We start from the raw sequence: 27,047 nt of genomic DNA, 5'->3' as shown, positions 1-27,047 counted from the left end.
TGTGACCACACTTCACATCCCTTCTTTTAGGGCCCGATTCTGATCATGGCCCCTGTAGCTCCTGGAGGGAGGGAGGCAAGGTTTCTAGGGGACAAATGGATACTTATCATTTTGCCACTGGCCTACCTTCCATATATAACACAGTTCAAGGGGACATTTTACCTGTAAGTTAATCTAGTATGATGGAAAGGAGATAATGTGAGATAATTTGTGGCTCCTCCTAAAAATGTTTTTTTTTTATTTAGTCTTTTGTTACAAATACAAAATAACAATAAGATTGTAGCCTCAGTGAGCCAATAGTTTTTGCTGCTGGGGTCAGTGACCCCTATTTGAAAGCTGCAAAGAGACAGCTGAGTTTAAGTACACAGGTTACAGTAGGAGCCAACAGGGACAACTGATTACTGAACGTGGGATCAAATGAAACGCATCCTTGCAGTACGTCTCTACACAACGTTTAAGCCAAACACACATTTCATATCTCTTACTAAAAAACATCAACGTAATTAGTGACCTCATCAGATGGAGTGACGTGCTTAACTTATGAGTTCTTGCACCTATACCAAGTCTGCCTTCCTGCCCCGACTCAGACTATCCGTCTCCCTTCCCTTACTCTCTATCCTTCCCGGGCAGCTTCACCTCCCCTGCTCTCAACTCCCAAACTCCCACTCCCACTCCCACTCTTGGCACCCACAGCGAGCGGGCCAGCTCCCTGCACCTGATTGGCTGTATAGAGTCACATGTGAGCGCCCCAGCTTTGCAGCAGTCAGATCCCGGACTGAGCTCCGCAGAAGTGTGTGCAGCCGGGGAGCGGGAGAGGCACAGAGAGAGAGACGCGGGGAGTAGCAGCCACCGAGGGGCTGAAGTGGGCAGTAAACCAAAGCGGCCCGTACCTCGCCAGAGAGCCAGCGGAGCGCCCTGCCCAGCCCGCCACTTCTCCGGGTAAGCGTGCCTAGCGCCTGTCCCACACAGCTGCCTTCATTACTCTGTACTCCCCTACCTTACCCTATACTCCCCTACCTTACCCTATTGTCCCCTACCTTACCCTATATTCCCCCTCCTTACTCTATACCCCCCAACCTTACCCTATACCCCCCAACCTTACCCTATACCCCCCAACCTTACTCTATACCCCCCAACCTTACCCTATACCCCCCAACCTTACCCTATACCCCCCAACCTTACCCTATACTCCCCCAACCTTACCCTATACCCCCCAACCTTACCCTATACCCCCCAACCTTACCCTATACCCCCCAACCTTACCCTATATCCCCCAACCTTACCCTATACCCCCCAACCTTACTCTATACCCTCCAACCTTACTCTATACCCCCCAACCTTACTCTATACCCTCCAACCTTACTCTATACCCCCCAACCTTACTCTATACCCCCCAACCTTACCCTATACCCCCCAACCTTACCCTATACCCCCAACCTTACCCTATACCCCCCAACCTTACCCTATACTCCCCCAACCTTACCCTATACTCCCCCAACCTTACTCTATACCCCCCAACCTTACCCTATACCCCCCAACCTTACCCTATACCCCCCAACCTTACCCTATACCCCCCAACCTTACCCTATACCCCCCAACCTTACCCTATACCCCCCAACCTTACCCTATACCCCCCAACCTTACCCTATACCCTCCAACCTTACTCTATACCCCCCAACCTTACTCTATACCCCCCAACCTTACTCTATACCCCCCAACCTTACTCTATACCCCCCAACCTTACTCTATACCCTCCAACCTTACCCTATACCCCCCAACCTTACTCTATACCCCCCAACCTTACCCTATACTCCCCCTCCTTACTTTATACCCCCAACCTTTCCCTGTACTCCCCCTCCTTACTTTATACCCCCAACCTTTCCCTGTACTCCCCCTCCTTACTTTATACCCCCAACCTTTCCCTATACTCCCCCTCCTTACTTTATACCCCCAACCTTTCCCTATGCTCCCCTACCTTACCCTGGCTCCCTCACACTGTGGCTCAGTCTGTGGTACTGCCTTAAAGGGGATATCACAGCAAAAATGAAATTTTGCTTGATGAAAGAGACTCTAATGATGTTGCAACTTTAATCACTCATTGTCAGTGGTTTTAAAGTTATTTGTAACTATAATTGCTATTGCAAGCAACCTCTGACTTTCCCTTTCTGTCTCTGCCCTGCTGGTTCTGACTTTGGATATAGTGTAAGCACTAGCAGAAGCCAGACATGTGAAGGAGCATGCTACATTGTTTAAAGAGACAGAACCAGCAGTGCAAAAGAGGACAAGAAACTGCTTTCAGCAGTGGGAAGTACATTGGTCTGTATCTTAAACGGAAAGTTATTATACTATTTTTTTGTTGGTTTACATCCCCTTTAAATAAGGATTTAGGTCTTTTCTTTTTGTACTCCCATTTGTGTTATGAATCTCATAATAATAATTGTTTTGAATTTAAACTAAAACTATCTGTGCAGCCTGCACTTCCAAATAAACCTCAGCTTGACAACAGATGGTACATTTGATATGAGATCTCACCTCCTACAGAGCTGATATGTTTTTTACTATGTGAGCAAGTGCCCTCTTGCTTTACTTTTAACTTGAATTTCTACCTCCCCATGGAGCATATAAACAATATTTACAGTTTGTACGCGTGATATTTGCATTATATTGAACTCCTGTCCAGTGGAGTAACGTTGTTCCTGGGGCCCCAGTGGTGTAACTTTGTTCCTGGGGCCCGAGTGGTGTAACTTTGTTCCTGGGGCCCCAGTGGTGTAACTTTGATCCTGCCCCCCCCATTCAAAAAAATCAATTTGGGGGGGGGCGCACCGCAAAACCAAATTACTGCAACCATCTCCCTCCTGCACGATGAAGCAGATTTATTGCAGGCAGCCAGGATGGTGCATAAAGAGGGATTAAGGTGCTCTCTGGGCCTCCCTAACATGTAGTTACACTTGTGCTCCTGTCAGTTCTCTCTATGTTTTTCATTCAGTCTCATTATCAGCTAAGTGCTTCTGTCTGTTACTGCCCCTTATTCATATCTCTTTGCCCCATATGCTTACTAAAACTACTCTCTTGCTCCCTTTGTTTTATTACCCTTTTGCTCTCCCGTTTGAGAATTTCTTCCCACATTTTAAAAACACAGAGGCAGGTTAATTGGCTCCTGATCAAATTGGCATGTGGTAGAGGCTTTCGATTGTAAGCTCTGTGGGGCAGCGCTAATGTGGTCAGCTGACAGTCTCCGTGTAGTGCTTTTTAAATGTCATTGCTATATAAATAAGGGATTACAATAATAAAGGTCTTTCCCAGTTATCCCAGACATTTCAGTTTTAGTAATGAAAGCAGCTTGTGCCAAGCGTTCCTTGGCATTACTGCTTTACACTGCCTATACCCCAGCTGGGGTTTATCCTTCAGTTCTCAGCATTTACTTCTGCTCAGCATTAGTGGCTCTGTTTGTCTCTCTGCATCACTGTGCTCAGCCTCTCCCCACTCCTGTATTTGGTCTATGCATTGGCTGTTCTCCTTCCCCCTCCTAAAATACTTTGACAGTGTTCTGTTTGCTCCCCTTTCCTCTGCACTAAGCAAGTGGATTTTTTAGAGAGAGATAAGAATTTTGGCCCATCTGGTTTCACTGGACCAGGCTGCAAGGAGTTGTGCTAAGCAAAGCAAAACCTCATTGTATGGGAAGGGGTTGCTCACACCATATTAACTGTCCCTTTCTTAATCTATTCTGACCCCACATGACGTTGAGAAGGGGCTTAAAGCCCTAACCCACCCACCCCTCAGTTGATGTCAGAAATGATGTTGGGGGCGCAGTCTTTGGAAACACTATCCCACCAATGAAAAGGTAAGCAATTTGGAAAGCAACAGTGCACAAGTGACAAGCTCTGTGTAGTTCAGTGGGCAATGTGGTGGCCCACCTTTTGGGGCCATCCCTCAGATCACTAATGGTAAGCAATTAGAGGCCTTTTCTCCCAGGATTGTGCCAATCCAGAGAGCAGAACCCCAGCTCTTCCACTATTAGATGGATGGGGGGGGCAGGGGCCTCCTTCCACTTGTTTTTTTTAACACTTGGCGCTTCAGTTTGAATGCAAACGTATGATTGTTTTGATCCCTGTTCTGTTGTACAGTGCTGTGTACACGAGTAAAACCCCTGACCGGAACAGCAAGTGTGATCCTGTTACACATTCTTCATATTAGTAGTGTACATCTGCTAATATCATGACAATTAAACTTAAAAAATAATGTAAGGAAAAGTGCTTTAAAAGCTCTCTGAGCAATTTTGTATTGTTGTATGTGGCAGATTATCTCATCTTTAAAATGCCCATGCATTCTGTTTTTTCACCCACTTTATCAACTGGATTTATAGATGTGCATAGGATACAGTGATTTATAAGCTCACACAGGCTGCTGGCAACCCTACAATTACTTTTCTGATACAGTGTTTCTAATTTTACTTTAGAAGAGGCACAGTCATTCCAAGAATGGCAAACACTACCGTTGTGTTAACAGCAATTCCTATGTGCCTTGCATTTTTGTACCTTTATGCACAATTATATGTATATGATGAAAAGTATCATTTTATAGAAAACATTGTTTCTTAGTTGTCACTGAGCTCAGCAGCTGTTATTTTCAAGGTCATGTAATACAGTTGGGCATTGTTTCGGGTTTTTTGGTAGCCTGTTTGATAGATGTGCTGGCACTTAATGGATGTAGTGCACCTTTAATTTAACCGTCATATTATGTAGATAGTGATATCCTGAGACAGTTTGCTGTTGGTCTTTTTTGTTTTTGTTAGAAAAAAGAACACTACTTTCCTTTATATTTTCTCACTAACGTCATTCATTCAGAATAATTCCGCTATAGGAATGAGGTGCAATAAAGTAACACAGTATAAAATGTATTGATTCCCATAGCTGATTTATGGTGCTGCTTGCAATCATTTTATTTCTAATTAAAAGAATGTTATTTTGAGGCCCTTTGCCATATTTTCTATATTTTTTACACGTGTTACATTGCTCTTCACTGGCATTTGCCAGTGCACCATGCACCTTATGCATTGGCAGATAAAATTTTCTCTTCAGATTAGGATAATCTGTCAATTCATCCCCAAGATGACCAACATGCCCAGATTTCCATGTAGCACAGGATATAATACACATGAGCCATAAATATCCTGTAATAATATCTTTATAAACAAAGTTTGGTGATGTCAGCAGTTACAGTGCTTAGTGATGTACTTTCTGTCACATAGCTCAATGAAACCTGTGCATTATAATAAATAAAGAACCCCCTGTTGAAAAATAAGAGGATATTACAAGCCACCTTGCAGCTCCATGACCTGTCATGGAACTCCTCAGTGACTTATAACATCCTTCTGTTTTACCATAGCGGGTACTTTATTCACTATATAATCTACATTTTGGTCATTTACTATGGGATCAAGCTGTAAATGATATCCTTATAAATGTTGTATCCTGATGCCAGAATGGGCCCTTTATAACTTAAAAAGACATGATCACTGTTTGATGTGTCTCTCCTAGCAACACTAGCATAGACTTCCACTGCATCTGGTCACCTGCTGTGCATCATCCCCATTCCCCTGTCCTCCCTTTCCTAACCCCCCCCACCCCCCAGTGCTGCACTGGTGTCCTCATTCTCACTGCATGTCTCTGCCCACCAGACTTTCTTACTGCATGACTCTGCCCCACCTGTTGTCCATTTTCACACACCACTCTCACCCACCTGCCCCACACCCCCATCCATACTGCTTCTTTCTCACTAAGAAAGATACCGAAGGTACAGACTGAGTAGCAGGCCCCAGCTAGTGTGCCATAACAGCCAGAATAAGATTACAGCCTCTGTCCCTCACAGTCTGTTCCTACTTGCCAGACTAGCTATGTTCCATTTTGAGGTCTCTGTTCTGTAAGTGCAGTTTCTGTCTGTCCACTGGTGCTGGATGTTATGCTCCATGCTTAGTAAACTGACTGGTTTAGGGTTAGATATTCAAAATAACATAAACTGAAACTAGTTCTGCTGTATTGTGCTAATTTTATGTGTTTTGAAAATATAGATAAAGGTTTGTGGAACACACTTAGCAAAGGAAGAGACCTCACTGAACAGAGACTCTTAAAAGGCTGGTGATTATAATGAATAAAGTTCCCCATGCTAAAATGTATTTAGATATTAGAGGTCACTTTGGAGTTACATGGTCAAAGTCCTGTTGCTTTAGACTTATATCTGCTAGATGCTGTATATCATGGCCCGGATAAATAAATATCTTCATAGATATGAGGTAATCGAAACTTTCCAACAAATTGTTTATCTTGGATACAACACTGATTCAATTTAGATCAACTTTAGGCTTCCTCTTCAGTCTGTTTGATCTATAAACATACAAAATATTATCCTGAAAGGAATGTGACCCTCCCAGTCCTGGAGTATTACAAACTCTCAGTTCATCCAAATTCCAGTTATCCCACTGTTAATGTAACCTGGGACATGGAAAACCATCAACCATCTGCCTCTAATCAGTTCTTCAGCTTCAGCTAAGGGTGAAGACACTTAGGGCTCTGGCACACGGGGAGATTAGTCGCCCGCGGCAAAACTCCCTGTTCGCGGGCGACTAATCTCCCCGAGTTGCCTTCCCCCTGCCATCCCACCGGCGAACATGTAAGTCGCCGGCGGGATGGCAGACGCGGCGGCGCGATTTCGCGCAAATCGCCGGAAAAGACTCGCCGCGTGTGCCATCCCGCCGGCGACTTACATGTTCGCCTGCGGGATGGCGGCTCATGGCAACTCGGGGAGATTAGTCGCCCGCGAACAGGGAGTTTTGTCGCGGGCGACTAATCTCCCCCGTGTGCCAGAGCCCTTAGAGCTACTAGTAGCAGCTTCTTTTTCACGGCTACTAAACACCAAAAAATACCCTGCCATAGACAGTACTGCTAATTGTCTCGGCTAAAACACATGTAGAGACTGTTATCAGTAAATGATCAGCATTGTCTATTTTACCAGCCACAACAAGTAGCTGCTTCTTGTAGCTCCGTGTGTCTTCAGTCTAAAGGTGGCCATACACGAGCAGATCCGCTCGCTTGGCGATGTCGCCAAGCGAGCGGATCTTCCCCCGATATCCCCACCTACGGGTGGGCGATATCGGGGAGCATTTAGGTAAAAAAAAAATAATCCGATCGTTTGGCCCTGGGGCCAAACGATCAGATTATGTGGGCGGCATCAACGAGCCGATGCGGTCCCCGATCCGACCAGATTTTCTAACCTGGCCGATCGAGATCTGGCCAGTTTCAGGCCAGATATCGGTCGGCCAGGCCGCTCTGCTCTCCCCATACACGGGCCGATTAGCTGTCGAATCGGTCCAAGGGACCGATATCGGCAGCTATAGTCGGCCCGTGTATTGCCCCCTTAACTGTGCTCTACTACTGAAGTGTTTGTGTATTGTGTTATAAGCGCCCCCTTTTGTTCCCGAATTCTGATTTATAGAGCTAAAGTCACAGAAAAAAAAGTTGCAACTTTCTGAAATTTACTATGCGTCCAAATGACTAAAAATCCAAATCTGACAATTCACCAGCTAAAACTTTCCGAGAAGTCAGTGGCAGATGTCCCTTTCCTTTCCTGAAAGATCCTTCTTTTGTTTCGAAGAGATTTCAGATTTTTTGACAAGTTTTTTTTCTACAACAATTTGTCCCTTATTGTATGATCTATATCTTTAAATAATAATACATGTGCAGCTATGGGACCTGTTATTTAAAATATTTGGGACTCTGGGGTTTCTAATTACAGGGATTTTCTATAATTTGAATCTCTGTACTTTAAATCTATTTAAACATTAATTAAACGTTAATTAAACCCAATCGGATTGTTTTGCCTCCAATAAGGATTAATTGTATTCTAGTTAACCACATACATGGTAATGTTTCGTGTTTTAAAAGGAAATCCATTTTTAAAAAATAGATTTATTTGATTGCGGGAGATAGCATTCCTGTAATTAAAACTTTCCAAATTATGGGTTTCTGGATAACAGATATATACAGGTATTTATTTAAATATTTAATTAGCAATTCCAAGCATCTGCGCTCATTAAACAGACAATTCCAGGGGACAGGTACAGATTCTATGGCCCATCGTTCCAGAAGATTTAGAAGTTTTTGCTCTTGCATTTTTTTGCTTTTCTGATTTTGTATCTGCTTGGTGTTGCAGGGGTATGTTGAAGTCTCCTCCTATTATTATACGTCCCTGTTTTAGTTTATTTAGTTCTTTGAAGAATTTTCGGTAGAATGCTGATTGCTTTGTTGTTGGGGCATATACTGAGGCTATTGTGTAGTTTTGGCCTTGTATTTGCGCTAGTATAATAAGGTATCTGCCCTCAGGGTCAGGATGTTCTTGGATTATTTGTGGAGTTAATGTTTTATGAAACCAGATTGCTACTCCTTTTTTCTTTATGGGGCTGTTTGCATATAGTTGGTTGGGGTATTCTTTGTTTGTGAGTCTGGTAGGTTGCCCTGTTATTAGATGGGTTTCTTGGATACATAGAATTTTTGGTTTTTCTCGTTTGGCCCAGTATATGAGTTGGGATCTCTTGTTGGGACTGTTCAAGCCATTTACGTTTAAGGTAGTTATTGTGGATGCCATGGGTGTGGGTTGCTTGTGGTGCATAAATTGTACTCACCGACCTTAAATATGTTGATCTGCCTTGGTTCAGGGGTCGGTTTTCTGTTGATGGTTTCTTTGTGCTCGCTGCCATTGGACTCCTTGTCATCAGCATGGTTGGAGATGTTGATGTAGGCATGGAGGGAGGGGGTAGGGGGTGGGGAAAGGGTGGATGGGGTAGGAGGGGTTAAAAGTGAAAGAAACATATTAATACAACATTTAAACATATTTACAACAATACTTCTCCGGTATCGTATAGAGTGGCTCGTTTTTGACCAGTTTCTGGTTGCAGACATTGATGTTTTTTGCTTTGTGTCTGGAGTTAGTCGCTGGTTTTGCCAAGCCAAGGTGGGGGGTGCAGATGGTGGTCTTATTTACGCTGGTGCAGGGGGAGATTGCGCAAATGGTATCTTTGTGGGGTCAAAACTTTGTTTTGTGTGCCTCAGAAGTTTGTGTTGAGGTTCATGTATTTTCATTGTTTTCTTGGTCTACTTGTTCTAGTATTGTGCTTATGCTTGGGGCCCTCTTGTGGCTATTTTTGGTAGTTTGCCATTCTTGTTGAAGTCTTTGCTTTTTTGGTGGTTGTTTTTGCGGCGTTTCTTGTGGTGGTAGTAGTGACCACTGTTTTAGTAGATGGTTCCCTTGCTGTGGTGTGTCCATTATGTATGGAGTGTCTTTATACACTACTCTTAGCTTTACTGGGAATAGCCATCTATATGGTATGTCTGCCTCTCTCAGTATTACTGTTACTTGTGCAAAGTCTTTACGTTTTTTCATAGTATGTGCAGATAGGTCAGGGTAGCATTGGAGTGTGGTATATTTGTCTGGCAGTTCCTGTTTATTGCGGAAAGCGTTTAACGTTAGTTCCTTTATATGGTAAAAGTGAAGTCTTAGTATGACTTCTCTAGGTGCACCGGGGGGTGCATTTTTGTTGCGAGGTAATCTGTGGGCTCTGTCCACTAGCAAGTGCTCAAGTTTTTCTTGTGGCAGTAAAGTTTGGAGCATTTCTGTGAGGTAGTGATTTAAATCCTCCATTTTTATTTGCTCCGGTACACCTCTAATTCTGAGGTTGTTTCTCCTGTTCCTGTCCTCAATGTCGGCCAGTTTATTTGTTAGTTTGTCTACTTCGCTTTCTAGTGTGCTGTTTGCGTCTATGAGCTCGTTGTGGGAGCTTACAAGTTCTGCCATTTTGTTTTCCAGGTGGTCAGTGCGGCCTTCTAGTTGCCTAACCTCATGGTTGAGTTCCGCCATTGCGTTTTTAAAATCGGCCTGGATATCCGATCTGAGTGAGGTAAGTAAGTCTTTTAGTATAGGCAGAGTGATATTGGGTTGTGTATTGGTGGTCGCTAGGCTTTGCGCTACTATACCTGTACCCTCTGTGATGCGCGTCGGACTGCTGCTATTCGAGTCGGCGCCATCTTGGGATGAGGAGTATGCGTCTACCTGCGAACCTGTTTTCGGGTAAAAAGCTGTCATTTTCATCGGTGACGCTTTCTTTTTAGCCTTGCCCATGTTGTGGGTCGTTTGGAGGTTATTTGGTGTGGGTTGCCCCTAGTTTAGGCTTTGCCCCAGGTATATAATAGCTTCCCCTGCACGGAGCTCTTTTAGGAGACGTCTGGTCACATCGGGTGTTGGCTCCGCCCCCCAGATTTAGAAGTTTTTGCACCTGTGCATGTTGGGTTTATTTACCTGCTGCCAGGTATTTGCCACAGCTTTTTATATTAACCAGATTCACACTTCTACAATATTTATCATGGATAGACCTTTGTTCCTTGCTCTCTGTACATAGAGATACACACAAACAGTTTTCTCTTTTGGCAAGGGCATTTTAAAATTCCAGCAAGCATTTACTGGTACTAAAAGATCTCCTTGCTAGCAATGAATTTGCTATTTCTGCTGTTAAACATATGTTTTGCAGCTATAATACAATCCCAATTTCATCGGAACCATGCAGTATGTAAATAAGTGCTACTTGTTTGGCACAGTACCAGATGGCCGCACTAGAACAAGGATACACATTGTGCATTAATTTCTCTCCCGATAAATGTGCCAGTGTTGAGCCTTAATGTGTTTATGGCACAAAGATGTATCTGGGTTATTCTGCCTCTCAGTTTGCAGAGTCACACTTCTGGATCGATAAATACCGTTGTTCTGTATTTTTTCTTCTTTGCAGCCGCATCTGCCTTGTGCCCGTTGTTCTGCAGCCTTCTCGGAACAAACATACTTATCTGACATATTGGGTGGGAGAGAGAGCATTAAACCCACTCGAAGCAACTGCCACTATTGCAGTCTTTTTGCATTAATTATATGTACTCTATTTAATAGTGCAGGTCTGTCAGGCTATCAACCATCCAGCTGCAACCACAGTAGCTCTTAGCATAAAGTCTTTGGGATGCGAAACAAGGGTATTTATATTAAGTTTTTTTTTGTTTGTTTTGTTTTTGTTTGTTCAGTGGATTGGCCAAAAATAACAACATTGAATGGCCAGATGTGGTCAAGTTTTTTCATTCATTAATTTGTTAGTAGCTAGCAGCATAAACTCTGCAGGTTTCTTAAAGTGATACTGACAAAAAACTACTTTTCAAAATATAGGTTTGGTTTTGTAAGTAATTGTTACTTGAAGTCCCTAAACCTGAATGTATTGCCAACCTGACTGTCCCTTCTCAGCCTGACAGTTATAGCTTCTAATGCTAACAGACAAATATGGCAGCCCCCTTCATAGAGGAACACAGGGAATCACACAAGTTGTGTAAATGCCTCAGGCAAATATTTTTATGGCAAAATTATAAAGTTCTTGCAAAGACAATGTTATGATAGATGTAAAAAAAGATTTACTTTCTGGTGTCTGTATCAATTTAAGGATAATGCAAAAAAATTAAAAAAAACCCATTAGGGACATCATTTGATTATCTCTTGGAATGGCTGCGTATCCAAACTATTTGCTAGCTTTTTAGCACATATACTATCAACTGAATTTTGTATCTCTTTTCCTTGACCATCAGAAACAAAAAATTCTATTTGCTCACTCCAGTTTGCACATGTTGTGCACTTTTTAAACCAGAGACTGAGATAGTAAGTTAGCCATATAGTCTGTGTCTGACTGGCCCACCAGAAAAACTCACGGTGGGCCCAATTGTTAGTGGGCCCTGTTGCTTCTAATTATTTAGCCTATTTCATGGTCATTCCCTATTTCTTTATAGGAAGAAGGAAGCTTGATGGATGGAAGAATAAAGTATGTAGAGAAAAGAGACTAGGATAATAAAGAGTTTGAGGGAGGAGAGGAGGAATTAAAGTTATGAGAGTGGGTCCATGTTCCAGGGTTTTCTGGTGGGCCACTGCCATCTCAGTCCGACACTGCATATAGTGAATTATTCTAGCCTACCTGTCTCTGTAGGATGTTTTACTGTTATACAGGTCCTTTGGAGACCATATATAATAGGGTCATGCCACTAGTAACATTTCCAATGTCCTTCCATGTTTCTTTGTTTTATAACATGAACCCTAAAAGATAAGATATCATAATTATATCCCCTTTAAAAAGACTAATTGTGTATACTTAGTACAGATTTATTTTGTATGGCTGTTGTTGCTGAGTAACACAAGGGTAATTCCATGCCTAGGGGATTAGATCATATGTTTTACTTGGTATTTCTTTTGGCTTCCTGGGCAGTTCGCAGCACAGCCTTAACAATAAGCACAGTTTTGTGGACCACATACACACTTGTGCTATAACCCAATATTAGGCTATTTCTAGTTTTAAGCAGAGTATAACTGAAAAGGCGCTATTCATTCCACACATTCTTGTTCTTTAGCCAGTATATGCCAATATAGCTTGCAACTGGAGATGACTGGGTTTAACTCATCCATTTCATTGGGACACATTAAACTAGCTAGTCATGTATTGTGACTTAAGGTACTGATTAAGATAGTTACATGAAAATATATTAAAGAGATTGCACTCATCATTGGTGCTCTTGTTACAGCTAATAACCTTAAAGGAGAAGATATCGTTTCCCCATGTCAGCCTATAGAAACATAACTCATTTCCTTTTTCAATTAACTTTCTTCTTGGCTTTGGCCAATGAAACTAACAGGCATGTCTTCTGATATCTAGGTTTATGCTTTTGGCCTGTACATGTACCTCAAAAATGAGAGAATATGTGTTTTTGGAAGAAGCTGCTATAAGTGCACTATAATCAAATGTGGTGTGTTTGTGTCCCTGTAAATAATGGCAGTTCACCATAGCAAAAACAGTACTAGTGCACATTATGTATTCCTTATATTTTAATGTGTTTGTCATCCCTCTTTGGGGAATATTGTAGGTATTTAATCAATAACCCAAAGAGAAAGAAATAAACATGCCTCAAAAAGAAAAATAGCAGCAATTAGGGAAGCTGGCAGACTCGTTTGTTATGATGACAGATGTTATCCTCTTCCGCAGCAGTGGATTGGAGAATTCCGCTTGCAAATCATTTAGTCCAGGCACCATAGGGTTACAGTGGCAGGAATGTTCTGTGTACCTATTGTACTGGGTTGGTTTTCTTCACAAGATCCTCTCTAAGGAAGGTGTAAGGGTAATGCTGTGGCACAAGGATATGCTCAGGAGCCGCAGCAGCGAGTAGAACATTAGAGCAGAGTGATATCGACTTTTGTCTTCCTGCTGAACTGGCTCGGTGGCTGATTCTTTATGTTGCAAGGTTACTGATCGTGTCACTCTATATCATTTTTCTGGGACAGCTTTATTCTACCTACATTGAACCGCATTTCAAATATCCACATAGAGAATTTCTGCACTCGTTTGGATTTATACCGGCCTAATTGCTCCTATTAGCTTATCAGCCTTTTTTTTAGCTGAAATCATTGCTGCCCGCTGTATGGCTATGGCTAATTTTATTCTACATTACTTCCCTGCTTTGGCTCATGAGAAGGGAACATTCATTAAACTTGGTTAAATGATCTTTACAAATAGAGCCCATCTTCAATTCATGTATCTTGAAATAGAAAGTTAACTATGCAGACACAGTATATAATGCTTACCTAACATTCCTTCTCTGGCAGTTTGCACTACATTTAAGTGAAAGCTTCCATGCTGCATGCTTAGGTTGTTCCTAAACACTATAGAAATATTACCCTTAGCTACCATCAGGGAATGGGGCATGAATCCATATTGGCTATGAGAGCGGAAGATCTCATCATGAAGGCCATTTAGTGTGAGACTGGGGTGAATGCATTGCTTATTTATTACCCTGATTAATGCTTGACATATAGCAAGTTCTTCTGTGAGTTTATGTGCTAAAGTGGAGGTGTGGCCAAATATATTTATATAGGTATAGGACCTATTATGCAGAATATTTGGAACTCCTGTTGGCCCATGTGCAGTAGAGTATAACTGAGATTTGACTCTTTTACTCAATTGTACATGTGCAGAACACAAAGTGCCAAGGGAACAAAAAGTCTGTGTAAGGAGATGACTGTAGCCCTGCAGCTTGGGGATCTGTTTCATAGACCTATACTAAGAAATGTTTCAGATGATCTTCATTATTTGTTTCATATGTTTTTTGTTTTGTTTTTTTTTTGTTTTTTTAATTTTGCCTTTTTATTCTTGTTTTCTCCAGCATGTGGCTGAAAATGATGTGTCACTGACCCCAATAACCAGTACTTAGTTTACCAACACTGGGCAAATTAGAACATGGGTAGTAACCTATGGCAGCCAATCAAATGTTTCCTTTCGCTGTCCTACTAGCATCTGGCTCAAAAAAAGGTTTTAACTGATTGGTTGCTATGACTTACTGCCCATTATTTATAAATAACCCTGTAGACTATTAAGCTTTTTCAGTTGTATTGCTTTGCTTCTATTTAGTACTTATTTTCTTTTTATGCCTTACTACTATACTAATTTGATATCAAAACTGCTCCCTGGTTGCTAGGGCTATTAACCCTCCAGCAACCATTTTTTTTTATCCTGACAACTGTGCAACAAAAGCTTAAATTATTTAAAAACCACAAAAAAGTTAAAAAGAAAAATACAGTTTGTCTTAGAATACTGCTTAATCTAAAGGCAAACTACCCCTTCATGTTAAATGGCCTGTTGTCTAAGGGCCTTTAACAATTTGTTTCACTTTTAAAGAAATGTCAGTACAGCGTGACCCAGCTCTTTGTTCTTGTGACAAACAGGCAGCCATTAGCGAGAGGTATTGCTTAATATGTAAGCATGGGCGATTAGCTCCATTTTGTTGACATGTTCCAGTTATTAGGTGGAAACAGTCCATTTACCAAAGGCTTTTGGGGACTTCATCCATTTAACTGATCATAGCTGACACAGGGAGGTGATGTCGGCAGAAAGAAATTGCCCTTTAGCAACAATTCGGAGGCAGCATGGATAAAAATATTCCTATTTCTATAAAATTTAGTTTTTAGTATTTAGTTTGCATGGAATATAAAAACATATAAATAGCTGTTCAGGTGCTAGCTACCGTGCAATAAGCTTGGAAATTTTATGTGACATCCAGTAAATGGCTTGTTGGTAAACTGCACGATCTCACAGTGTAATCAAGCATTCAGTTTCAGGCTGGATTTCAATGGGATATAACCTTGTGCAATCCAATATTCAGTCTATTTTTTATTATTTGTATGAGGATTTGGCCAGGGGCAGCTGCAGAGTATTGAGTTTTGGATTCAGGGCAATAAAATAAAATGTGATGGCGTTGATGTCTCATATATTCATATATTCTCATATGTTTTCTGTTTATTCTCAAGGAGCTTCTACTCATCTATATGTATTACTTAATACAGCGCCCCAAGGTCAGCAGCAACTGGGGGCATTTACATTAATACAGGAGGGGACAGATTTTAATACAGTCTAGGATGATTCCATAATAGTAATAATAATGAAGTGCATTGATAGCAAATCATGAAGTGGTGATCTCTGCCCGCAGAGTTTACAATCTAATTGAAAATAAAGATCAGCAAGTAGAGAGAGAGCAGGTATCTTTATTAGGAAAGGGCCACCTCGAATGGGTTCATTGTTAATCATGATTACATAAAGTCAAGGCAGGAAAATCCATTGCTATAGAAATTAACATTTTTCATTTATTTTCAATTGCTACTTCGCATTCCTTATTTATTTAGCAATTGTAAATGCAACGTTTGCCCCGTACTGCCAGAAACAAGTCATTGCCACAACAAAAAAAAAAGTCCTTTATATGTTGTTAGTGTTAGTGTACTGGTTTAGTACTGTTTTAGTGTAAAAACGTTACTAGTCCCACGCAGCCATTCAGCTTCCACTTGTTTTTCAGAGGCTCAGCAGATAGAAATTCAGTAAATTTCCATGTGATTGGATAAAGATGCTTACACCCAACTCTGCTATAGGGGAATAATGGCCAGGACACTCCCAACAGCTCATTTGTAACACAGCTATAGATCAGTATGATGCTCCAATTATGTGTAGTTCACATTTAAGGACACTGTATGCCACAAGTGCAAACTGTAGTACTACAACTTCCAGCATTCTCTAACAGTTACAGACTGCATATGCCTAGAATACAAAGAAACATGTATGTTAGAGCAGAAAAGTTCATAGTATTTTCCATTAGCCTGAGATCAGGCCACTGACCTTTGTTCATGGTGTCCGGGGCCAAGAAACACACACGCTCAAATATGCTAGCCAGTGTCCAGAGTACAGGAACTGGTCTGGAGCTGAAGTGCCAGTGGGCCCCGCCGCAGAGGTATTCTCCTGGCACAGGGCTCTTTAAAGCTTGTCATTAGTACTGCTGGTCACAGCTCTGCCATGAACTGGCACTATCATATTGTGTGGGCAAGAGGCCTTCATATCTGGTAAATATCACAACAGTACTCTTAGGTTGGAGGTAGTCAGTCAGTATGAGGGGAAGGTACTCACAGGCCAGGATTAGTCGGTGTGAGAAGAAGGAAATCAGCTTGAGGTCATTTAGTTTGAGAGGCAGAGAGTCACAAGCTGGGGGTCAAAATTTCATGGCAGCCTGAGATCAGGGTGTGTTTTTTGCAAAGTGAGTATGGTATTTAGTGGGGTGTAGCCAAAAATTGTTGCCACATTACAGGCAGCAGATCTTTCTGTCCCTCTCTGATTTTCAAATGTTGGGAGGTATGCGTATTGGGTTTAGCAGAGAGAAGGCCTGTGAAGACAGAGAACTTAAATACATTGTCACTTTCTGGTGTCTAAAAGCTTCCTGTCCCCACTGTCTTCCTGACCACAATGGCAATTATCATTAACATCTTTCCCCTTCAAACAGCATTTCTATCCACCTGCCCTGAGTGCCTACACCCTTGTGCTTTTTTATATGTCTCTGAACCTTTTAGTGACTTCTGATATCCCAAATTTCACAAAGGGGGGGGGGGAGGGGGGGTTCATCCCTTATGTATATTTACCTGATTGTTTTCAGTGGAAAAACCTATTCACAGAATATCAACTCCAGAAGCTCCATTCTATGCTTTTTACCTACATCGAGGAAAGATGCCTATAAAATGAGCAAAGCTGACAATTAACCTGAAAATTGACCCACAGAGCTAGCAATCAATAGTACCACTGACTAACAGAGCTATTGATCTGGAGAGATAGCAACCTCCTTAGGGAAAGATTTACTAAGGCTGCATTGGCATGCCCACTGTAAATCATTGGCTTGTTTTTATTTATTTTTTTATGTGTATTTTTCCCAAGACTAGCAATATGCATATGTGTCCCCCCCCCACCCCGGCCCCAGTGGTAGATACATTTCCTTTTATAAAGGCCTGTAGATTTTTTTTCTTTTTACATGAGAGACTTTGTTTGCCAGATATGATTAGTGCAGGAGAGTGCAACCTGAATTATAATGTAGCCATGATTAGTTAAGCAAATTTAAGCATTTTTTTTAACTACAGATCTGGCTTTCAGAATTCTGTTCTGCATTGCACAATATTTGTGCTACTACAGTAAGGGGCTGATTTAATAAAATTAGTTTTTTGGTCTTCAAAGTCGTATAAACCTGACATGGTATAGATTTAAATCAAACTCGATCATTGTTGTATTTATAAAATGTCACGATAATGCTGTTATTGGAGGTAGGAAATTTTGAGTTTACATTCGAAAATCACAAGTTTTTCGAGCCAAAAAAATATCATTTAAACTAAAAAAATGTGAGTTTAAACGGGCGATCGTTGCCATGAATCCTCTTTATTTTTCCCAGACAGGAGTTGCAGCCATTTTAGGAGCATTGGTGCTCATTCTTGGAAAACAATAGTGTGTATAAGTTTCACTTGAAACTGGGAGAAATAGAAAACAATGATGGGATTAATTTACCCTTGAAAATTTGTGAAATAGAAAACAATGATGGGATTAAATTCCCCTCGAGTTTGTCTCAAGGACAGGCTGTCACTTACTATTCTATTCCTCTACTATTCTAAGCCTCTGTAGGACTCAGTGGTACTCGACAGATCAAATCTGCCAAATTTTAAAGTTAAAAAAGTTAACTATACATTAATAAATAACAAATTGTGAGTTTTTGTTTTTTTTTTTTTAAATGATTTTTTTCAGGGAAAATTTCTGAAAAACTATTGGAAAAATCGATTAGTAGCAAAAACCCATTTGTAAATCTCAAAAATATCTAGACATCCTCTACATGCATATTAATGTTTGTTAGACTTCTTAAGGTGGCCATATACGCAATATTATCTTATGAAATTAATTTTTGTACAATAATCTGTGCTTGTATGGTGGGAGATAAGGCAATCAATGTCGGTAAAAGCCTTGGATATCAGTCGCGTCGCCTATCGGGCAGGAATGAAAATTTTAATCGGCACCTTTGAAGATGCTCAAACATCGTACCGTTAATGCTGATTCGTCAGATATGTATAGAGAATTCCTTTGTTTTTACCTGCATATCTGACGATTCAGCTCCTAACGTCAGTACAGTGGACGAACGATCTTTCCGACAACCAGTGATCGTGGGAAAGATTGGAATTGTCACGTGTATGGCCACCTTTACTCTGAAACTGTGCAAACCCTTTATGGTTTGGTGACATTGTCAGTGTGATCTAAAGCCTAATACTTCCACTTTTATCTACATTTTACTGGACCAACAGATCACTTCCTGTTAAGGAAAGAAAGCATTAATTACTGGAGCTTTGGTAATTTATTGAGCACTTTCCAGTTATTCTAATTGCTAACCTCAGAGCCAGGCTGATGTTATTCTCTGCTGAGAAACGCACTGGTTCTGGGTACTATTCAAGTGAGCACCGTGCCACACCTTGCCTCCTGCTCCAGCGATCATTTGTGGCTTCCCTGTGGTCCCACTGCATTTGCACTAATGAGCTGGATGGGCATGAGAGAGCAAGAAGGTAATGAAGGCTCATTCTCACAGATCTAAATTTTAAAATTTCTAAAAATTAAGGGGCGCATATATAAAGATATATAAAGATACCAAGACTAATTATTATTATTAATAATTATATTGTTATTGTTACTTTTTTTTTCTGTTTAGTCCATATCCTATTCCAGTATGTTATTCAAACCACTGCCTGTTACTAGGGTAATTTGAACCTTAACAACCAGATAGCTGCTAAAATTCCAAACTGAAGAGCTGCTGAACAAAAAAATGAAACCATTCAAAAATAGTGATGAGCAAAGTTTTTCGGCAGGCATGGATTCACAGTGAATTTCCGCATTTTGCCATTAGCGAATTGTTTTGAGAAACTTCCATGAAAATTTGCCGCAGAAAAAAAATGTGGGCGACCAAAAAAGATGCGGGCGACCAAAACAAAAAAAAAAATCTTACGACAAATGTGTTTTGCAAATTTTCTTGCCGTTTCGCAAATATTATGGCAAAGCAAAACAGGACAGATTCGCTCATCACTATTCAAAAACCATAAAAAATACAAAATGAAGACCTGTTGAAACTTGCCTCAGAATGGCACACTAAAGCATACTAAAAGTTTATTTAAAGGTGAAAACCCCTTTAATAAGCATAGGCTGGTCTGACATTACTTAAAGTTACACATGTTCATAGGTAAAAAAAAAAAAAAAAACTGGGCTAAGCTCCAAATATTACCTACGCCAGCCTACTGCTGCACATGAGCTGCCAGCCAGCTGGGGAGAAAAAGGATAGCAACAGGTAAGAGACAAGTAAAAATGTGCAACAAAGAGTTCAGAATGAAACAAGTGAAATAGTAACGGTATTGAATACAAGTCTTATCTTTAGCAAAAAGTATACACTGTATCTACTGAAACTATCAGTAGCGAAACACGCTTCAGAAACGGTTATTATAGGGAAGGAAGCTCGTCTCTGCGTGTTATAAGCCACAAACTTCTACTTATCTTGCAGAACCTTTACGATGACGTTTAGCAGCAATACTCTTATGCCAAATAAAGGAAATTGTCATGCTAAGTCACTGTCCAATATACATTAATGATACAAATATGCCAGATTTTAATGTTAGGCCGTTTTTGTTTCCTTTTTATTTTTTTCTCAGTTTGCTTTCCCAAATCAGCTCTCCTTGAGCCAAGACGTCCAGGTGGCACAGGTACCTAGCATAAATACACTCACCAAGTCAAATAGGTGGTCCAGGTCCAGCAGCCCCAGACCCTCAGCTCAGGAAATGGGAAAACAGACAGCAATAGAGAAAGTGGGCAACCAGTCACTCAAGGATACCACTAAAATACACTAAAGGTCCCCGATCCGACTGAATTTTCTAACCTGGCTGATCGATATCTGGCCAATTTCATGCCCCATTGCCGCGTGTAGAATTCGATCGTTTGGCCCCAGGGCCAAATTATCGAATTTGCCTCCATGCTTCCCCGATATCGCCCACCTGTAGGTGGGGATATAGGGTGAAGATCCGCTCGCTTGGCGACATCGCCAAGCGAGTGGATCTGCCTGTGTATGGCCACCTTTACAGTGAAAATCTTTATTGAAAGTTACATTAATAAGATAACCATCTCCATTTTTCCTACGCATTTGTGCCCAAATAGCACTTCTTAGAGCTTAAGTATGTTATCATTCCTGATGGTCTTAAATAGTTTAATTTAAGTTCCCTTATAGAAGTATAGTAAGAAAATAATAATGATTTACATACATGCTAAGTGGGCATCGACATCATTCCTTTGGAATGCAAAGTATGTTTTTATAAAGCAGCCCGGCTCATGAGCAATACTGAGAATATTCTGTATTTAAAGCAAGAGGTCCCTGGTCCTGGAGGATGCTTGTCACACCAATAAAGTCATTATGCAATATCCTTACAGGATGTGTCATTGATTAACTGATCCCTTTGTTAAGCTGAGCTGTCATCCAATGTAGACAATACCTTAAAGGAACAGTAACACCAAAAAATGAAAGTGTATTAAAGTAATTGAAATATAATGTACTGTGGCCCTGCACTGGTAAAACTGGGGTGTTTGCTTCAGGAACACTACTATAGTTTATATAAATAAGCTGCTGTATAGCCATGGGGGCAGCCATTGAAGCTGGAAAAAAGGAGAAAATGCACAGGTTACAATGCAGATAACAGATAAGACACCATTGTATTCTACAGGGTTTATCTGTTAGCTGCTATATAACCTGTGCCTTTTCTTCTTTTGAATGGCTGCCCCCATGGCTACACACCAGGGTTTATATAAACTCTAGTAATGTTTCTGAAGCAAACACAAAACTTTTACCAGTGCAGGGCAGCAGTACATTATAGTTTAATTTCTTTAAAATATATACATTTTTTGGTGTTACTGTTCCTTAAGGAATGAGTTGCTCTTGAGTTTCATGGCTGTAGAAATCCAGTGCAGCTTTTGCCTTAGGGCTCTGGCACACAAGGAGATGTGTCGCCTGCGTTTTTTCCCTCCAGTGCTTTGGCAACTCAAGTCGCTCAGAAAAGGGTGATTTGAAACAGCAGGCGACTTGAAGTAGCCTTGTATGTTTTGACGCTGGTGATTTCCATTGGTTTAGCATTGACGTCTTGTCGTTCGTCTTGTCACCAAATCGCTCTTTTAAAAATCGCCGGCGACAAATCTCCTCGTGTTCCAGAGCCCTTAGTGTTACTACCACTCAATGTCTGTATTTCATTTTCTGCCCATTATACTGCTTTAACTTCTATCCTTGCTGTTTAGAGAGGAAAGCTCTTCATGCTGCCCTTTACATGTCCTCTGTCCGCAGTAACAACCTTTGCCTTAAATGCCTAAGCCTGTCCTTTTCTGATAATACTGTTGCATTAGTCCATTTCTGACCAGTTGTTGTTACAATAAGTGCTAACATATTCCCCAGTGCTATACAGTATATGAATGTATGCATTGAACAAGATACCATCTAAAAATGGAAGATGTGTAATACATTCTTTTTCTTAAGTAAATCAGGGGTGGTTCATCTAAAACCTAGTTCTCAGTAAGTGCCAGGATTTTGCTTCTTCACTCTCAACATGACAGTTTGGAAGAACCTAGATCAATATTTAAATATAATATACGAGCCATGTACAAGCCATATATATAAGAGACACAAGTAATCTATAAAATATATCCTTAGAAAAGGTGCTGCCTGATGTCAAATGTTATAATCGTTGCTTAGTGATGTCATCTGTTGTATAATATGATCTTATATATCACCTTGGCGTTCTGTCGTCTGCATAAATGCCCTCAGCCTTGAGCTTTGTGTTTTATATGGCCATATAACTTTTAAAGGTGCATTACACAAAAAAATTATTCCAAATCCTTCTGTATCATGTTAGTAGCACAAAATTAACTTTAGTTACACTACAAATTACTTAATTACACAGCAAGCAGGCAGGTGCCATTTTGTGTCCACTGTTTTTAAGGCAAGCTTTGTTTCACCCAAAATCTTACGCATTTGCCATCTGGGTGATTATCTAGGAAGTGCTAAACGGAAAATTAAAATAATTGTAATTGAAAAATCTGAGATGTCAATCATATATTGCCTGTCCTGCAGGCATAGTTGAGCAATATGTGTGGGTGACAGGTCACACATGCACAATGCATGTCTGATAACCAAGGTTCCCAGTGGTACTTTATGCACCCGCTGCTAATATATTACCTTAATGCCCCACTTTACCACTGTTTTTGACTTTTGCACACTGTTTCCATGTTTCTTACTTCTTGACCACCCTATTGGGTAGAAAAAGGCAATTCCAATATGGTTGAATTTAGAAAGTTCCACAAACGCAAAGAACAAAACAAAAAAAAAAAATCACTGCCATCCTTTTTAGAAAGAGAAATCTGTTTTGCGCTTTCCAAAAGGTTCTTCGGAGTAAAAAATGCAGTTTGAAACTGGCCATCATATGAAGTCCATAATAGGGGTGCCCAGATGACATTAGGGCAGTGACACACAGGAAGATTGTCGGTCTTATAAAAAAAAAAAAAATCGCTATCAGGGGAAACAAATCTCCCCATGTTTCATTGCCCTTATGGCTATAATGTGAGACACTGAAAGGAGACAAAAAACGTATTTAAACATAAACCCCTTTTCTTGAGCCATTTCATTAGAAATCTGAATAATAGGAATTACCCAGAATGGTGATCTAGTTCAACTGTTTAGCTGGCAATTCACTTACAGATCCACCAATCGAGTCAACAATTGGATTATAATGGGGCCCTAGGGAGACCACATGAACATGTTGATGCTATCCTGGTGCAATGTTTTTTTTGTTTGGTTGTTTTTTTTTTTTAATGTGCTTAATATATATCTGACTGGATATCGGTTGGGCTTTGGGCAGCCCACAGACATGACTTGATAAGCTGCCTACTTGGTCTAGCATCGCCAGCATTTATTGAGCCATGTATGGCCTCCTTTAGATTACAGTATACCATTTTACCACGCTTCCTCCTCAGGAATACATTAACATTGTATTCATCACGTCATTTTCAGAGGTCATTCGATGCACATGTGTAGATCTTTTTCGTATTCTAATGTATAGGGACTTATCCAATTGCCATCACGGAGTTAGGAAGGAATTCTTTCCTGCTCTGCTGCAAATTAGAGAGGCTTCAGGTGTGTTTTTTTTGCTTTCCCCTGGATCAAATAGCAGTTAGGCAGGGCATTAAGTTTGAACTTGATGGGCATGTGTCTTTTTTCAATCTAACTTACTATGTTACTATAATAAAATTTCACACTAGTTGGCCTTTTCTGTAAGTGTGTTGCAATCAAGCTTTGCTAGCTTCCCTTGCCACTACTGTCCCCAGGTGAGCTGCTGGCACTGATAAGGTTAAGATTCTTGCTCTGTGCCTGCCAATGCAGTAGATCTGCGGGACATTTGGTGGTTATTACCTGTTTCAGGAGGCTCCAGCATGAACAGATGCCCTGCTCCTAGTCCTCAGTGGGGAACCAGCCTTCTTTTTGAGTTTGATGTATGTGACCTGCCTGAGGCTATGTCGCAGTCTTGTGCAGAGATAATCTGCCAGTAACATATTCATATTCATGCTGTTGCCCCTGAATAAAGCCCATGTACCTAGGCTTTTAGCTGGGTTTTGCAGTCCTTTATGACAGTGACCCTGCTTTTCCTGCAAGATCTGGAGCCAAGCACACACTGACATAATTAATGGTTTAGGCCAGGTGTCCCCAACCATTTATACCCTTGAGTCGCATTCATATGTATAAAGAGTTGGGGGGCAACACAAACCTAAACACAATTCCTGGGGGTTCCAAATAAGGGCTATGATTGGCTATTTGGTAGACCCTATATTGATTGGCAGCCTAAAGGAGGATCTGTTTGTCAATACACCTGGTTTTTGTGCAACTATAACGGGAACTCCACCCAAGCACAACTTGAGCTTTTGAAAAGTAAATATAGTTTTAAGCAACTGTGCTATATACATCAATTAAAAATATGCAGCCTTTTTTATCATTTTTAATGTAATGATATGGTTTGGAGCTGTTACATAAGTGTGGCCCCCTGTTCTCCTGCTGATCTGGCCAACTAGATTCAGCCAGATTAAAAAATGTAACAGCAGTCAGGTGTCCTCAGCCTGCATTCAGCCTGCATCCTGCAAATCCTACTATTCCCTGCATGCGCAATGTCAATAAGGAACATCAAATATCAAAGTTGTTTTAGTCCCTCCTCCCTTGCCAGGATTTCAAATTTATGCAGAAAGAGAAGAACTGTTTTGCAGCTAGATATTAGTATATAAAAATGGCATTTGTTCATAATTTTTGAAGAAACAGATTACTGGTGGTTTCTCTGTTGTGTGGGGCTTTTTAATATATTTTGGTTTGGAAGCCAGAGTATACGGCAATTGGCTATTCCTAACTTTTTCAGGTTGGAATCTATGGGGCCCATTTACTTACTCACGAACGGGCCGAATGCGTCCGATTGCGTTTTTTTCGTAATGATCGGTATTTTGCGATTTTTCGGATAATTGTCGCGACTTTTTCGTTGCCATTCCAAATGTTGAGCAAAATCTGGCGATTTTTTCGTAGCGTTAATACTTGCACGAAAAGTCGCGACTTTTTTGCAGCTTTCGCGCCGAGTACGAAAGATTCGGATTCATTCAAGCTTCAGTATGGTGACTTTTCTTGGGCCAGGTTGGAGCTGCAGGGTGCCATTGAGTCCTATGGGAGGCTTCCAAAATCATGTTAAGTCTGAAAGTATCGCCCGGCCGCTTACGAGCGCTCAATACGAAAAAGTCGCGACAAGATACGAGCGCATCGTAATGGCTACGGAAAACTCGCGTTTTTTCGCGCAAATCGTATTGGTAACGAAAAAGTCGCAACAATTTCCGCAAAGTCGTAAAGGCGCCGAAAATTCGCAAAAAATATGAAAAAGTCGCAAAATGTTTGTTTTCCAATCGGAATTTTCCCAATTCAGATTCGAATTTGTGTCTTAGTAAATGTGCCCCATAGTGTTGAACCAAACCAGGGTAGTCTTTGCCTGAATTGTGTTTCATTTAGCCCTTCTTACTCTTCCAGGCTGTACTTCTCCCAGCAAGATGTCTGCTAAAGCCACTATCAATAAAGAAGTCTTCACTCCACAAGATGAAAGAATGCTTGGCGCTGTGCTAGTAAAGCGGAGGACAAAGAAAAAGATCCCCTTCTTAGCAACTGGTGGGCAGGGAGAATACCGCACATATATTTGCATCTCAGGTAATATTTATGGGTATAATATCTGACAATCCTCAGGTTTAGAGAGATTTTTTAGGGATGGAAGCCTCCAGGCAGGGAATAGAAAGGTAATTGGCTTATTAACTAATGTGTACAGTATGCACAAAACAAGATAGATTTCTGAAGGCTATATGTATGTATGTATATATGTATATATATATATATATATATATATATATATAATAACTTCTTTTGTAAGACCTATTTTATTGAGTTTTTTTAAGAGGGTGTTGGGCTGCTTTAGAACCTTTGCTTTGTGTTGGAATATTCTTCTGCATATTCTGCAATGGGTGATATTGGAATCAGTGGTTTTTCCCAATAAAACTTTGTATTAAATACCCTGTTGATTTGTTTAGTTTAGTAACTTGTTGGGGTGTAGGAGATGGAAGTACAAGTGACATATATAAATAGAAGTCTTATTAATAAAAGTCTATTCTAATAGTAAGCCTTTTACCTTTGTGTGTTCAGCTAAAGATATGGGATTATTTTATAGATGTGTGAGAGAAGTCTGATGTCTAGGAAGGTCACTGAGAAAGCCCAAGTGACACTTGTACATTTGGGATCTGCATTTATACATACATTTATACATACATGTGCATTTGGGATTTGCATTTATACATACATGTGCATTTGGGATCTGCTCGCCAAAACCACTGGGTCTTTAAATTATGAGCAGATGCATTCAAACTTAACTAACTTTTTCTTTCTGCTGCTGCTTCTATAATAAATAAAAAAGTGGGGATAATATATCACCACTATGTATCTGCAGTAAACACTTTCCACCAACGCCTGTCAGATAAAAATCTATTGAACAGTAAAATGCAAGCACGACACAAGCACTCACTTATTAGTTTTCCATGAATTGTTATGCAGCTAGCCCAGTGATTAGCGAGTAACAGGAGCTATAACAGTATACTGCTTATGAATAGTTCCTCTCCTGATCTGTCACTGCTCTGCCAGTATTTGCAATTGATCATATCTGCATGACTTTGTATTTGTGTGTATCTCATCACATATTGTCACTATCTCGCTGTCAGCATCATACCTTGTCTTCTGTAGTTCTGTACTTATCTTGGGGTATGGGAGAACATTATATTAGTAATTCACTCCAGGTCCCATTACGCTTAATGTTTTAACCACTTTGCCAAGATCTGGATTTTATGTAATTATGGAAGAATCGGAGAAATAAAGTAGAGAAATTGTTGTGGGTGAGAAGTTCAGCCAGCAATGGGTGTTGTCAGCAATTCACTGGACCGTTATCAAAACTATCCCTGTAAGGAGCGGGAATCTAAAAGG

At 40.7% G+C, this 27,047-nt stretch overlaps 2 protein-coding genes across 4 annotated transcripts in view; one reads left to right on the top strand and one right to left on the bottom strand.

Annotated features, from left to right (window-relative positions):
* Positions 1–576: 576 nt before the first annotated feature.
* stxbp6 (syntaxin binding protein 6) overlaps positions 577–27,047 on the top strand; it is a 38,186-nt gene continuing 11,715 nt past the window's right edge. The window contains exons 1-4 of one of the 3 annotated variants that reach the window (NM_001005719.1): positions 780–939; positions 3,749–3,841; positions 9,856–9,946; positions 25,560–25,733. In NM_001005719.1, coding sequence (NP_001005719.1) covers positions 25,580–25,733 — 154 coding nt within the window. In that variant the 5' untranslated portion in view covers positions 780–939; positions 3,749–3,841; positions 9,856–9,946; positions 25,560–25,579. Of the gene's footprint in view, positions 940–3,748; positions 3,842–9,855; positions 9,947–25,559; positions 25,734–27,047 lie in introns of all 3 variants that reach the window. The other 2 variants (XM_031890343.1, XM_031890342.1) reach the window with 2 other exon arrangements.
* LOC116406722 lies at positions 8,959–10,263 on the bottom strand. The gene is made up of 2 exons (XM_031891429.1): positions 10,023–10,263; positions 8,959–9,937 (listed from the first exon to the last, which is right to left on the bottom strand). The coding sequence occupies exon 2, from the start codon at positions 9,904–9,906 to the stop codon at positions 9,118–9,120; it is 789 nt and encodes a 262-aa protein (XP_031747289.1). The 5' UTR covers positions 9,907–9,937; positions 10,023–10,263; the 3' UTR covers positions 8,959–9,117.

This window comes from Xenopus tropicalis, chromosome 8 (genome assembly GCF_000004195.4).
Source record: "Xenopus tropicalis strain Nigerian chromosome 8, UCB_Xtro_10.0, whole genome shotgun sequence".
In the NCBI taxonomy this organism is placed as follows: Eukaryota; Metazoa; Chordata; class Amphibia; order Anura; family Pipidae; genus Xenopus; species Xenopus tropicalis.
Note: the sequence above shows the minus strand (reverse complement) of the source record. Positions and strands in the feature narration are given on the sequence as shown.

What these genes read in the sequence shown, in the direction of transcription:
- LOC116406722 (XM_031891429.1), bottom strand. Translation starts at nt 9,906, where the DNA reads ATGGCGGAACTCAACCATGAGGTTAGGCAACTAGAAGGCCGCACTGAC.